Genomic DNA, 14,573 nt, shown 5'->3' on the forward strand with positions numbered 1-14,573 from the left:
GATGTTGATGAGAGCTTTCAAGTCACTAAAACTCCAGAATGGCAATAGGATGAAGTTCAGGCCTTTATTTTAACTGAATCTACTCAGAATGAAACAAAGTTTGTGTAGCATATTTCACTGAAGCCCACTGACATTTCTTTTCATTTTGAGACATCGCAGTTTTCTCTCAAAGAAGTGTTCATCACAATGAGGATGAATAACTGGCAGTTGGACTTCTAGAGTACTACTCCCTCAAGATCACTTTTACATGATTTGCTCAGAACATTGTACACACACACACACACACACACACACACACACACACTACCATTCATTTGGCACTGTTGCTCAACACATCCAGTCTAACCTGACATAACTAACTTAACCCAATCTGTCTAACGTATCACTCACACTATATTTCTGTCGATGGAATGACAGTATGCACAGGTACTTTCTTAAATATCATAGTAAAGCATTAATACTCAGCTATCTTAACAGAACTTTTGAAGAGAAGTGGGTCCTCAGCCTTAGTGTAACTACTGAATGAAATGAATTCTGCATCTGGCTATTAAAAATTTTATTTACTGTGACTGCAATTTCAACAAACAGTTACTGTCAAACATTATGGGATGTTGAAACTCATTCCATAACATTAAGTTGTGACACACTGGAGCATAGGTCCCTGTAGTCTGAAACCAAATACATGTAATGGTATAACTCTACCTGCTGTTCCAAACACCATGTGAGAACACATCATGCAGCTAATACAACAAAAAAAACTAGCATGAAAATAAAACATATGTATCATATAAACCAAAGTACAATGCACATGTCATTGTGTCGAACACTTTAAGAGAAAACTGCAGTAATAAAAGAAAAGGTGAACAAAATCACGGAAAAAGGCACATAACTTACACAGTATGGACTATCAGCTTGTAAACTACGATCAAATGTATTTATGCTACTCTGCACAGAATATAATTTAACAGAGGGTGAATACATAAAATTCCCTGTCAAAAAATTATAAATAATTTTCTTCTTTCAATTACATATTAAACACTGCATATACTGTGTTTAATATATATGCTTTGTTGTGAAGACCATTAGGCGTTACATAATACACTCCTGGAAATTGAAATAAGAACACCGTGAAATCATTGTCCCAGGAAGGGGAAACTTTATTGACACATTCCTGGGGTCAGATACATCACATGATCACACTGACAGAACCACAGGCACATAGACACAGGCAACAGAGCATGCACAATGTCGGCACTAGTACAGTGTATATCCACCTTTCGCAGCAATGCAGGCTGCTATTCTCCCATGGAGACGATCGTAGAGATGCTGGATGTAGTCCTGTGGAACGGCTTGCCATGCCATTTCCACCTGGCGCCTCAGTTGGACCAGCGTTCGTGCTGGACGTGCAGACCGCGTGAGACGACGCTTCATCCAGTCCCAAACATGCTCAATGGGGGACAGATCCGGAGATCTTGCTGGCCAGGGTAGTTGACTTACACCTTCTAGAGCACGTTGGGTGGCACGGGATACATGCGGACGTGCATTGTCCTGTTGGAACAGCAAGTTCCCTTGCCGGTCTAGGAATGGTAGAACGATGGGTTCGATGACGGTTTGGATGTACCGTGCACTATTCAGTGTCCCCTCGACGATCACCAGTGGTGTACGGCCAGTGTAGGAGATCGCTCCCCACACCATGATGCCGGGTGTTGGCCCTGTGTGCCTCGGTCGTATGCAGTCCTGATTGTGGCGCTCACCTGCACGGCACCAAACACGCATACGACCATCATTGGCACCAAGGCAGAAGCGACTCTCATCGCTGAAGACGACACGTCTCCATTCGTCCCTCCATTCACGCCTGTCGCGACACCACTGGAGGCGGGCTGCACGATGTTGGGGCGTGAGCGGAAGACGGCCTAACGGTGTGCGGGACCGTAGCCCAGCTTCATGGAGACGGTTGCGAATGGTCCTCGCCGATACCCAAGGAGCAACAGTGTCCCTAATTTGCTGGGAAGTGGCGGTGCGGTCCCCTACGGCACTGCATAGGATCCTACGGTCTTGGCGTGCATCCGTGCGTCGCTGCTGTCCGGTCCCAGGTCGACGGGCACATGCACCTTCCGCCGACCACTGGCGACAACATCGATGTACTGTGGAGACCTCACGCCCCACGTGTTGAGCAATTTGGCGGTACGTCCACCCGGCCTCCCGCATGCCCACTATACGCCCTCGCTCAAAGTCCGTCAACTGCACATATGGTTCACGTCCACGCTGTCGCGGCATGCTACCAGTGTTAAAGACTGCGATGGAGCTCCGTATGCCACGGCAAACTGGCTGACACTGACGGCGGCGGCGCACAAATGCTGCGCAGCTAGCGCCATTCGACGGCCAACACCGCGGTTCCTGGTGTGTCCGCTGTGCCGTGCGTGTGATCATTGCTTGTACAGCCCTCTCGCAGTGTCCGGAGCAAGTATGGTGGGTCTGACACACCGGTGTCAATGTGTTCTTTTTTCCATTTCTAGGAGTGTATTAGGTTACACCTACATCTAAACCTGTATTTAAAGTCCAAAAGGCTACTGCAATTTTATCACAACAGAACTCTGTAAGGCTGATTATTACATTCTTAGCACACACTAGAAGTATGTCTACTTGCGAAGCAATATGCTCTTCTTGAAGCCTCCCAGTGGCATTTTCTTAAGCAACCTTGGAATATGCTTATGCCAAACACTTAAGTGTGTACAATGAGATGACAAAAGTCATGGGACAGCGATATCCATGTATACAGATAGCAGTAGTATTGCCTACACAACGTATAAATGAGCAGTGCATTGGCGGAGCTGTCATTTATACTTAGATGATTCATGTAAAAAGGTTTCCGGGATGATTATGGCCGCACAAATAGAATTTACAGACTTTGATTGAGGAATGGTAGTTGGCACTAGACACACAGGGCATGCCATTTTGGAAAACATTACGAGATTCAATACTTTGAGATCTGTAGTGTTAAGAATGTGTCAAAATTAACTAATTTCAAGCATTACCCCCCCCCCTCTCCCCTCCCCCATGAACCATGGACCTTGCCATTGGTTGGGAGGCTTACGTGCTTCAGCGATACAGATACCGTACCGTAGGTGCACCAACAACGGAGGGGTATCTGTTGAGAGGCCAGACAAATGTGTGGTTCCTGAAGAGGGGCAGCAGCCTTTTCAATAGTTGCAGGGGCAACAGTCTGGATGATTGACTGATCTGGCCGTGTAACGCTAACCAATACGGCCTTGCTGTGCTGGTACTGCGAATGGTTGAAAGCAAGGGGAAACTACAGCCGTAATTTTTCCCGCGGGCATGCAGCTTTACTGTATGGTTAATGATGATGGCATCCTCTTGGGTAATATATTCCTGAGGTAAAATAGTCCCCCATTCGGATCTCCGGGCGGGGACTACTCAAGAGGACGTCGTTATCAGAAGAAAGAAAACTGGCGTTCTACGGATCGGAGCGTGGAATGTCAGATCCCTTAATCGGGCAGGTAGGTTAGAAAATTTAAAAAGGGAAATGGATAGGTTAAAGTTAGATATAGTGGGAATTAGTGAAGTTCGGTGGCAGGAGGAACAAGACTTTTGGTCAGGCGAATACAGGGTTATAAATAAAAAATCAAATAGGGGTAATGCAGGAGTAGGTTTAATAATGAATAAAAAAATAGGAACTCGGGTAAGCTACTACAAACAGCATAGTGATCGCATTATTGTGGCCAAGCCCAAGCCTACTACAGTAGTACAAGTTTATATGCCAACTAGCTCTGCAGATGACGAAGAAATTGAAGAAATGTATGATGAAATAAAAGAAATTATTCAGATAGTGAAGGGAGACGAAAATTTAATAGTCATGGGTGACTGGAATTCAATAGTAGGAAAAGGGAGACAAGGAAACGTAGTAGGTGAATATGGATTGGGGATAAGAAATGAAAGAGGAAGCCGCCTGGTAGAATTTTGCACAGAGCACAACTATAGCTAACACTTGGTTCAAGAATAATAAAAGAAGGTTGTATACATGGAAAAATCCTGGAGATACTGAAAGGTATCAGATAGATTATATAATGGTAAGACAGAGATTTAGGAACCAGGTTTTAAATTGTAAGACATTTCCAGGGGCAGATGTGGACTCTGACCACAATCTATTGGTTATGAACTGTAGATTAAAACTGAAGAAACTGCAAAAAGGTGGGAATTTAAGGAGATGGGACCTCGATAAACTGAAGGAACCAGAGGTTGTATAGAGTTTCAGAGAGAGCATAAGGGAACAACTGACAGGAATGGGGGAAAGAAATATAGTAGAAGAAGAATGGGTAGCCTTGAGGGATGAAGTAGTGAAGGCAGCAGAGGATCAAGTAGGTAAAAAGACGAGGGCTAGTAGAAATACTTGCATAACAAAAGGAATATTGAATTTAATTGATGAAAGGAGAAAATATAAAAATGCAGTAAATGAAGCAGGCAAAAAGGAATACAAACGTCTCAAAAATGAGATAGACAGGAAGTGCAAAATGGCTAAGCAGGCATGGCTAGAGGACAAATGTAAGGATGTAGAGGCTTATCTCACTAGGGGTAAGATAGATACTGCCTACAGGAAAATTAATGAGACCTTTGGAGAAAAGAGAACCACTCGTATGAATATCAAGACCTCAGATGGAAACCCAGTTCTAAGCAAAGAAGGGAAAGCAGATAGGTGGAAGGAGTATATAGAGGGTATATACAAGGGCGATGTACTTGAGGACAATATTATGGAAATGGAAGAGGATGTAGATGAAGATGAAATGGGAGATATGATACAGCGTGAAGAGTTTGACAGAGCACTGAAAGACCTGAGTCAAAACAAGGCCCCGGGAGTAGATAACATTCCATTAGAACTACTGACAGCCTTGGGAGAGCCAGCCCTGACAAAACTCTACCATCTGGCGAGCAAAATGTATGAGACAGGCGAAATACCCACAGACTTCAACAAGAATATAATAATTCCAATCCCAAAGAAAGCAGGTGTTGACAGATGTGAAAATTACCGAACTATCAGTTTAATAAGTCACAGCTGCAAAATACTAACACGAATTCTTTACAGACGAATGGAAAAACTGGTAGAAGCTGACCTCGAGGAAGATCAGTTTGGATTCCGTAGAAATATTGGAACACATGAGGCAATACTGACCTTACGACTTATCTTAGAAGAAAGATTAAGGAAAGGCAAACCTACGTTTCTAGCATTTGTAGACTTAGAGAAAGCTTTTGACAATGTTGACTGGAATACTCTCTTTCAGATTCTGAAGGTGGCACGGGTCAAATACAGGGAGCGAAAGGCTATTTACAATTTGTACAGAAACCAAATGGCAGTTATAAGAGATGAGGGGCATGAAAGGGAAGCAGTGGTTGGGAAGGGAGTGAGGCAGGGTTGTAGCCTCTCCCTGATGTTATTTAATCTGTATATTGAGCAAGCAGTGAAGGAAACAAAAGAAAAATTCGGAGTAAGTATCAAAATCCATGGAGAAGAAATAAAAACCTTGAGGTTCGCCGATGACATCGTAATTCTGTCAGAGACAGCAAAGGACTTGGAAGAGCAGTTGAACAGAATGGATAGCGTCCTGAAAGGAGGATATAAGATGAACATCAACAAAAGCAAAACGAGGGTAATGGAATGTAGTCGAATTAAGTCGAGAGAGCTGAGGGTATTAGATTAGGAAATGAGACACTTAAAGTAGTAAAGGAGTTTTGCTATTTGGGGAGCAAAATAACTGATGATGGTCGAAGTAGAGAGGATATAAAATGTAGACTGGCAATGGCAAGGAAAGAGTTTCTGAAGAAGAGAAATTTGTTAACATTGAGTATAGATTTAAGTGTCAGGAAGTCGTTTCTGAAAGTATTTGTATGGAGTGTAGCCATGTATGGAAGTGAAACATAGACGATAAATAGCTTAGACAAGAATAGAATAGAAGCTTTCGAAATGTGGTGCTATAGAAGAATGCTGAAGATTAGATGGGTAGATCACATAACTAATGAGGAAGTATTGAATAGGATTGGGGAGAAGAGAAGTTTGTGGCACAACTTGACTATAAGAAGGGATCGAATGGTAGGACATGTTCTGAGGCATCAAGGGATCACCAATTTAGCATTGGAGAGCAGCGTGGAGGGTAAAAATCGTAGAGGGAGACCAAGAGATGAATACACCAAGCAGATTCAGAAGGATGTAGGTTGCAGTAGGTACTGGGAGATGAAGAAGCTTGCACAGGATAGAGTAACATGGAGAGCTGCATCAAACCAGTCTCAGGACTGAAGACCACAACAACAACAACAACCTCTAACCATGAACAGCTCAGTGGCCAACAGCTTTCACTTAATGACCAAGAGCAACGGCACTTGCACAGAGTTGTCGGAGCTAACAGAGAAGCAACACTGCATGAAACAACTGCAGAAATAAATGTGGGAGATGCAACAAATGCATTCATTTTGACAGTGCAGTGAAGTTCGGCTTTAATGGGCTACGGCAGCAGTTGACTGACGTGGCTGCTTTTGCTAACAGCACAAGACCACCTGTAGTGCCTCTCTTGGGCTCATGAACATATCAGTTAGACCTTACATACCAGGAGAAGCATGGCCTGGACAGATGTGTTCAGATATCAGTTGGTAAGAGCTGATGGTAGGGTCTGAGTGTGCAAGTTGGTGGTGGCTCCATAATGGTGTGGGCTATGTTTACATGGAATGGACTTGGTCCTCTGGCCCCACTGAACCCATCACGACTGAAAATGCTTGTGTTTGGCCACTTGCTACTTGGAAACTATTTGTCCCAAACAATGATATAATTTTTATGGATGACAATATACCACGTCACTGGGCCACAATTGTTCACGATTGGTCAGAAGAACATTCTGGATATTTCGAGCGAATGTTTTGGCCACCCAGATCACTGAATATGAATCCCGTCGTACATTTATGGGACATAATCTTGAGGTCAGTTCATGCACAACATAATGCACCAGCAACATTTTCGCAATTACTGACAGCTATAGAAGCAGCATGGCTCAATAGTTCCGCAGGGGACTTCCAACATCTTGTTGAGTCCATGTTACGTCCAGTTGCTGCACTACGCCAGGCAAAAGGAGGTCCAACACAATATTACAGGAATCCCATGACTTCTGTCACTTCAGTGTAGGCATATATCACTGTTGAACAATTTCAAACAACAGAAAATCCAGGATGGAATGTAACCCTACTATCCCTCCCCCTCCTCCCCCAGCCTCCTCCTTACCCCCACTCAGTCGCCACTTTCATCACGCACTGGTGCTGCTGCTCACAGTGTGGTTTCAGTTAACTTAAACTGTAGTAGTGTGTGTGTGTGTGTGTGTGTGTGTGTGTGTGTGTGTGTGTGTGTGTGTGTCATCTATTTTTGACAAAGACCTTACTGGCTGAAAGCTTTATTTGTGACAGTTTTTTTGCTGTACCTATCTCCGACTCAGAATCTCCACTATATGTTGAACAATTTCATTGACTTCATTCATTATGATTCTACACGGAACCCATACAAGCAGAAAATACTAAGCAATGGGTAGCTGATATACCTTGTATGCAATCTGTTTTACACAGGCAGGTATTACCTCCTTGATCTGAATAAACTGTAACAATAAGAGAAAGTGACGCCTTCTGCATTCTCTTATCAATACAAAACTCTGAACACATCTGCCTTTCTAAACACAAAGCCTAACACATTCTGTGAAACTCAGAAATCATTTACATTTTATCATATTATTGATACAATGATTCCTCAAGATATTCTACTGATAAACACTTTAACAGCAGGCGATTTTCCAATGTTCCACAGCAACAGAAAAAAATTGATGGGAAAATAGCAGCCTACAATTTTACAGGACAACAGAAAAGTATTTGTCACGAATACTGCTACTTCTGGCACGCAAACAGAGCAGAAATTAAATGCACTAATCAGGAGCGCTACGAACTTGTCTGCAAATAGCAGTGCTAAACTGCACATGTTCGCATCAAGCGTAGCTGGAAGGTTAAGTTTCAATTCTGCGTGCCATTTTTAAATTAACAAGGAACTGTCTTTTAACTAGAGTGATTCGCAAATGCCCCATAAGTATGTCACACAGAAAGAAAGGAAACAATAAAATCCAGAATTACAAGACTAACATTTAATCAATACAGAACTTTTTTTTCTATCCTAGAATGTTACTCACAGCTGAATCAGGTTTCAGCAGGATGGGCTCCACTATAGCACTTGGCACTATTTCATCGTCACTAGTATCGTCATCATCCTGAAATAAAACAGAAGAAAGAAGATGAAACTTAATAGTTCACTGAGATTAGTTGTGTAAATTATTGGAATTATTTTTGTAAATTATTATGCAGACATTTTAATGTGGGAGTTTTAGGCTGTGGATTTTTGAACTATGGTAGTGTAAGGAGTGGTAAATGTTGGGCCTTAACTACCACATTTCTGACGTTGCCAAACTCAGAAAAAACTGTAACGTAGCCATTACCGAATGCTTTGTGAATGCCACTTTGGTTTGTATTGTGCACTGCTTGTTGTTTTCTGTTTTCATTTTGAAAGAACTGAAGAGACTAATCCTGCTCTATCATGGGGTTCAACTACAATTCACAAAAACATCTGAAGGATTTAGTGATCCTTATGACCAAATGTTATTTCTGTTTCCACAAAAGCACAGAACATGGACATGGGCTGTCAGCCCTGCAAGAAGGAGGCAGGGCTTGTTCTCTCACACCACTCCTCTTTCCTTGGGCAGCATAAGTTCTGGTTTGTTTACGACCACTGCCAACTGCCAACTGCCACAATATAGAGTCTGTACTATACCAACACTAGTGACTGCAAGAAAAATTACACTCTGTAGCTGTTAACTTTATACAGCAATGTTTTATCAACAGAATTTGTAGCAACTGCAACAGCAGCAGTAGTGGTAACTGTAATAACAACAACAACAATAATAATATCATCAAACATGACATTTGCAAGTGGAGCTTGACTTACTCAAAGTAAAGTAATAAGTAGCAGTTGATAACAAGTCTATTTTTGAAGCATTTGACATTATTGACAAATCAGTTGTTGAAACAGTTCTTAGGATGAACAGCAGATGTGATAAATACATACTTCACATGGCTGTTTTACTGCCCACAAATTAATTAGAGGCCATAGCATTCAGCTACTTACTGTGGTCAAAAGAGCTGGTATAGTATCTGCGCAGATGCTGTAACATTTAGACCTTAATCCAAGGAGCCCAAACCTTAAAAGTAGTAAGTAACCTCAAGCATATGGTCCTAGTTCTTAAATTCACATACATCGGGGTATTAAAATTTCCATTCCACCGTAGGGTAACTTCATAGTTGTCACACATTTTTAAATCTACTGCGTCAAAGTGGTCTACACTACTGTTTGATTAATAAAGCATTCCATCAGAGGAATGGATAAAGAATTTTTTAGGAGGATGAAGCTGGTATATTTCCTACTCGGTGACTTACCATTGGAAAGTAATATAGGCATACATTAGGATCTTTGGCATTCACAATACAAAATATTGACAAATTAATAGAAGAAAGGTGAGAGCTCAATAACCGGCTCAGCAGAGCATAAGTACAGTATTGCTGCATAAGCACCTTTCATCAAATTGCATGCTCAGAAAGTTAAAGCTTGAGAACAAATTAATTGTCACTGAGCATAGCACTAAGCATGTAATACTATGTTTGAATGAGGTTAAAGAAATCACCGAGTTTCACATCTCACCAATTTGAAAGTCGCCATTCAGAACAATAACATCTTGTACCTGACGTATCGCACAGATGTCTTAACAACTGCATCCCCAAAAACTGAGTGTGTGGGCCATGAGTTGTGGCTGGACAGCTCATTCGGTAGGAGCACTACCCACAAAAGCATGGCTCCGGGTCCGAATATAAGCCCAGCATAAAGTTTTACTCCACTGCAAAGTGGAAGATGCATTCTGGAGTGAAGCAGTGTTCAGATATGGCTAACTGGTTTGTCGGCTCATGGTGAGTGTGACAATGAAGTACCATGAACATCTTTTGTGTCAACTGTGTGGTCCGACAAATGTGCGCCTACGCATATATGCATATGAGTGGTTGTCACCTGTGCTACTGAAGAAGCTATTATATCTCTTCCCCATAAACATTAGAAGAAATATGATGTGAAACATGCCATACAATGACAAGTGTGCTCTCAAAGGAGAAAAAATCCTGAAATTAAGTAATTAATTTAGGATTCAACTGTTATGGAATTTGTAGAGATACACATGGCAGAAATCTTAAATCACACTGCCACTTTCAATTTGATAAGGAATGGAACCCAGTTAGACCTTTATTCCACTCTCCATGACAGCAGCATATGCTTAGTGACGCCCAGTGGCAATTAAACTGGTTGCTGAACTTCAACTCCACGAGAGCACCAATTTGACAGAGGTTGTGCATCCGTAACACCTGTAAAGATTTGCTGACATTCCACAGCAGGCACACACTTTGACATAGGGGGATCAGGTAATCAAGATTTGTATGTTGGCACTAATGCACTGATTAAAATTAACACAGTAATGCACTTTGATAAATAGAGGGCATAAAACTCAACTGAGACTGGCTATTTGGTTGTTAGCTGAAATATTATGGCAAGATGCCAATGTTGGTTGTTAGCTGAAATATTATGGCAAGATGCCAATGTCAATCAGCTGCAAACTTAAAACATCATGATACAATTACAACACTGTGACAACTACAAGATACACAACAAGTTAGTTAATGTCAGTAGCTCTCTAAGATTATTTGCAGATGATACTGATGCTTGCAGATTTTTGCTCCCTTCTGGGAACTGATACAGAAGGAAAAAAATTGCACAAAATTTACATTCATGCAATGACTGAAAGTAGAAAAAATGTTACTTCCTTAACAGACAACAGAGCTATACTGTGAGTACGCATAATTAAACAGCCTGTGCCTCCACGGCTGACCTAAAGAGGCCGCCCCACATCGGCGCAGACAGCGCAGCAAGCACTGTGCCGGGTGCAAAACAGCCTTATATAAGACACAGTGTCAGGCCCTCGGACACTCTAATATTTATGTGACAAATGTACACTTCACTGTTAGACTGTGTCTTGCTGTACTACATGGTTACGTGCGTTTGTACTGATTACATAATTCAGTGCCTTAGTATATTCCTTCATGTAGAAGCAAAATACAGGCTGGCTGGTGGGAATTCTAATATTGTGTTCGTGCAACCTTACAATAATTCATATAATTGTTTTGCACATTCACACCAACACAAGATGAAATGACAGAGAGAACACAAATCCACAGTATTTTGTGCTGGTATAGCTCATAAGTGCGCATTTCCCGTGGTGTGCTCATCACTGAAAATTGCTCAGCTGTTTGTGGCTGAAGTACATTGCCTGAGAAAAAGTGAAGCTTTCAAAAGGGGAGATGAGATCAAAATAAAACTTCACAGATTGAAAGGGTTTGTGACATTATTTCAAAAATTACAAAATTAAGTCAAATTTATAAATAACCTGGCAGTATGAGTCCACTTATCAGTATGATACATGAATTTAGGCGACAGTCATTAAAACAAAGGCATTTTTCACTGTGGCAGGACCTTCTCACGAAATTTCAATAACCCACTTTCTCCTCAGAGTGTGAAAATATTTTGTTGATGCCCACCTACTTAGTGAGAAATGATCACCATAACAAAATAAGAAAAATCAGAGCTCACATGGAAAGATTTAAGCGTTCATTTTTCTCACACCTTTTTCGAGAGTGGAACAGTAGAGAAGCAGCTTAAAGGTGGTTTGATGAAACCTCTGCCAGACTCTTAACCGTGAACCGCAGAATTATCATGCAGATGTAGTTGTAAATGACTTGCACCCTCTCTGACCTGGACACACTGGTTCTATTGGGAAGGGTGTCATAAAGGCATTGTACCCTCTCCTGAGGCAATGTGGCTCACAACTGTTGTAACTGGTCTTCAGTATCCTGGGTATTGGCAATGGGACAGAGTCAATGTGTGAGTTGGTCTCACACATGATCAGTGGCTGGTCTGGAGATCTTGCTGACAACAGGAGTTACACAACATCATGCAGACAGTTCGTAGAGACAAATCATGTGTGGATGAGCACTGCTCTGTTAAAAAATGGCACCACAATACCATTGTGTGAGATGTGGCATGAGGACCCAGGACGTCCAAATTATACCTTTGTGCCATCAGAGTTCCTTCAAATACTGCCATCAGAGTTCCTTCAAATACTACCAACAGTGACCCAAACTCATACACCATGGCTCCCTATATCATGATGCCAGGAGTAACACCGACATGTCTCTCCAAAACATTGGAAGAGTGGGACATCTCCCCGGGTCACCATCATACTTGCCGACAATGATCATCCGGGGTAGTGCAGAACTGCAATTCACTGTTGAACACAATGTGACACAATTCATCAGCGGTCCATGCATCCCAGTCACAGCACCATTCCAAATGCAGCCATTTGTGTTGTAGTGATATGGGTGTAGAGCCCTAAAGCATAGACTGCACACAAACCAGTCTAGCACCACGAAACAGCATCGAGAAGGCGCCAACTGCCACGCAATGTAAAGAGCGGGCACCAACACACGTCCCGGAAGACAAAGTTCAGCACCCCCTGTCAATGCTGATTTCACCAGCCGCCTATTGCTGGTCAGCCCCATTTCGGTCGCAGACTTCGAGGGCATCAGTACTAAGTAATAGGGAGACATTACTTAACATGTGTTCTGTGACTAGTAATAGTAAACAGTAACTGCTTGCGGGAGCCACAAGCAGCATCTCAAGTTAAGTTATTTTATATTCGTTTTAGAAATAAAGTACTGTATTCATTTGAAAGTTTAATGTCCATATCATTTTTGGATTCGTGCTGCCAGCCATTCCAACTTCTCAACTTCCTTCTTTGTGTTAGTGCCGATTCCCACAATAGCTGACACAACAAAAAGCAGCATACACAAGGGACACTAATTTCCAACTCCAGCTGCAGCTAAACTCCAACGGTGCTGGATGACACAGAACGTTGCAGGGAGTCCATTACTAGTTCTTGGATGACAGGCACCGATGTGAAGGGATTACGATGTGCCAGGTGCACAATACCCCTGTGGTCCCCCTTGTAGTGGTCAGACGTGGTCGACCGGAACCTTGACAATGAGAGTACCTGGCATAATGTAACCATGCAGTCCAACAATGGGCCATTGTTACAGTCAAATAGTTACAGCCAAATACCCCACAAATCCTTGCATTGTATGATTTGAGCAGCTCGCCATCAGAAAATGTACACTGAGGCCTCTTCTCTAACTCCTGTTTTGTGCTAGTAACACTGTCTCATGAATATGCAGCACCTCCATGGTCCTTCACAGTTATCACTCAACATCTGACACTGTTAATGTCCCTTATATACCCTCTTTGGCCTGGTAACAACACTAAACACAAACTATACAAATGCACTCTGGTGGCTGTACGACCTGTCACAGAGAACTGTAATTCATTTCTTCTGGGTGCTTATCTTCTTTTCAAGGCTGTATAATTACTTAATATCACAGAATAGTTAAACAATTTGTAACAGCAACTTTCAGAGCTTCAAAGTCAGTCAGCATACCACTTTAAAAGTTGTAAAAACCGTGTTCACAGGAAACCCAAAAATAATAGTACTGACCATTACATTTCTGTTTTTTTTTTTTTTTCCCCCCCCTAAAATTATTTTATCTGATCATCAGTAGAAAGGGTAGGAGCTGCCCGGAAGTGAGCAGTGGGATACATTTTAAGAGCTGTAGCAAATGGTTTCACTGCAGGGGAATGTACTGGGGAGAACTCTTGGTAAGCCACTGAGTCTCTCCCTTGGAACTGCAAAATATACAGCATGAATATATTGCTAGAGGAACCATGCTCTCTTCGAGATGGTTCAAGAGCTCTCTTGATAGTCGATCCCATTCCTCAGCAAGAGAAATGTGAAGGTCCGCTAAGTGTCCTTGGTGGACACTGACGGGTTGCAACTTGCCTCCCTACTGCATTCCAGGCATGTTCTATATGATTCAAATCTGGGGACCTGACTGACCTTTCAATGCAATGGATATCTTCACCTTCAAAAAATTCATCCTCAAGCAGCTTGATGTGAAGGGGCAACTCATCTGTAAAGCACACCGTAATAGGACATTAGTATGTTTTAGTCTTGAGTACTGGTGAATGTTGGACATCCATCTCGGATCAGATTAAAGGAGAACGTCAAAGCAATTCAGAGGCAGGCTGCTAGATTTGTTGCTAGTAGGTTCGAACAACACAGAAGTGTTATGGAGATTCTTTGGGACCTCAAACGGAAATCTCTGGAGGGAAGACGGAGTTCTTGTCAAGGAACACCATCGAGAAAATTTAAAGAAGCAGCATTTGAAGCTGACTACAGAATGATTCCACTGCCGCTAACAAACATTTCGTGTAAGGACCACGAAAAAAAGGTATGAGTAATTAGGGCTCATAAGGAGGCATATAGAAAGTCGTTTTTCTCTTGCTCTGC

At 42.2% G+C, this 14,573-nt stretch overlaps 1 protein-coding gene across 1 annotated transcript in view; it reads right to left on the reverse strand.

The window, feature by feature from the left end:
• LOC126416138 (uncharacterized) overlaps nucleotides 1-14,573 on the reverse strand; it is an 80,741-nt gene that overhangs the window by 33,391 nt on the left and 32,777 nt on the right. The window contains exon 3 of the mRNA XM_050083679.1: nucleotides 8,220-8,297. Within this exon, the coding sequence (XP_049939636.1) occupies nucleotides 8,220-8,297 (78 nt within the window). The remainder of the gene's footprint in view (nucleotides 1-8,219; nucleotides 8,298-14,573) is intronic.

This window comes from Schistocerca serialis, chromosome 8 (genome assembly GCF_023864345.2).
Source record: "Schistocerca serialis cubense isolate TAMUIC-IGC-003099 chromosome 8, iqSchSeri2.2, whole genome shotgun sequence".
Classification (NCBI taxonomy): Eukaryota; Metazoa; Arthropoda; class Insecta; order Orthoptera; family Acrididae; genus Schistocerca; species Schistocerca serialis.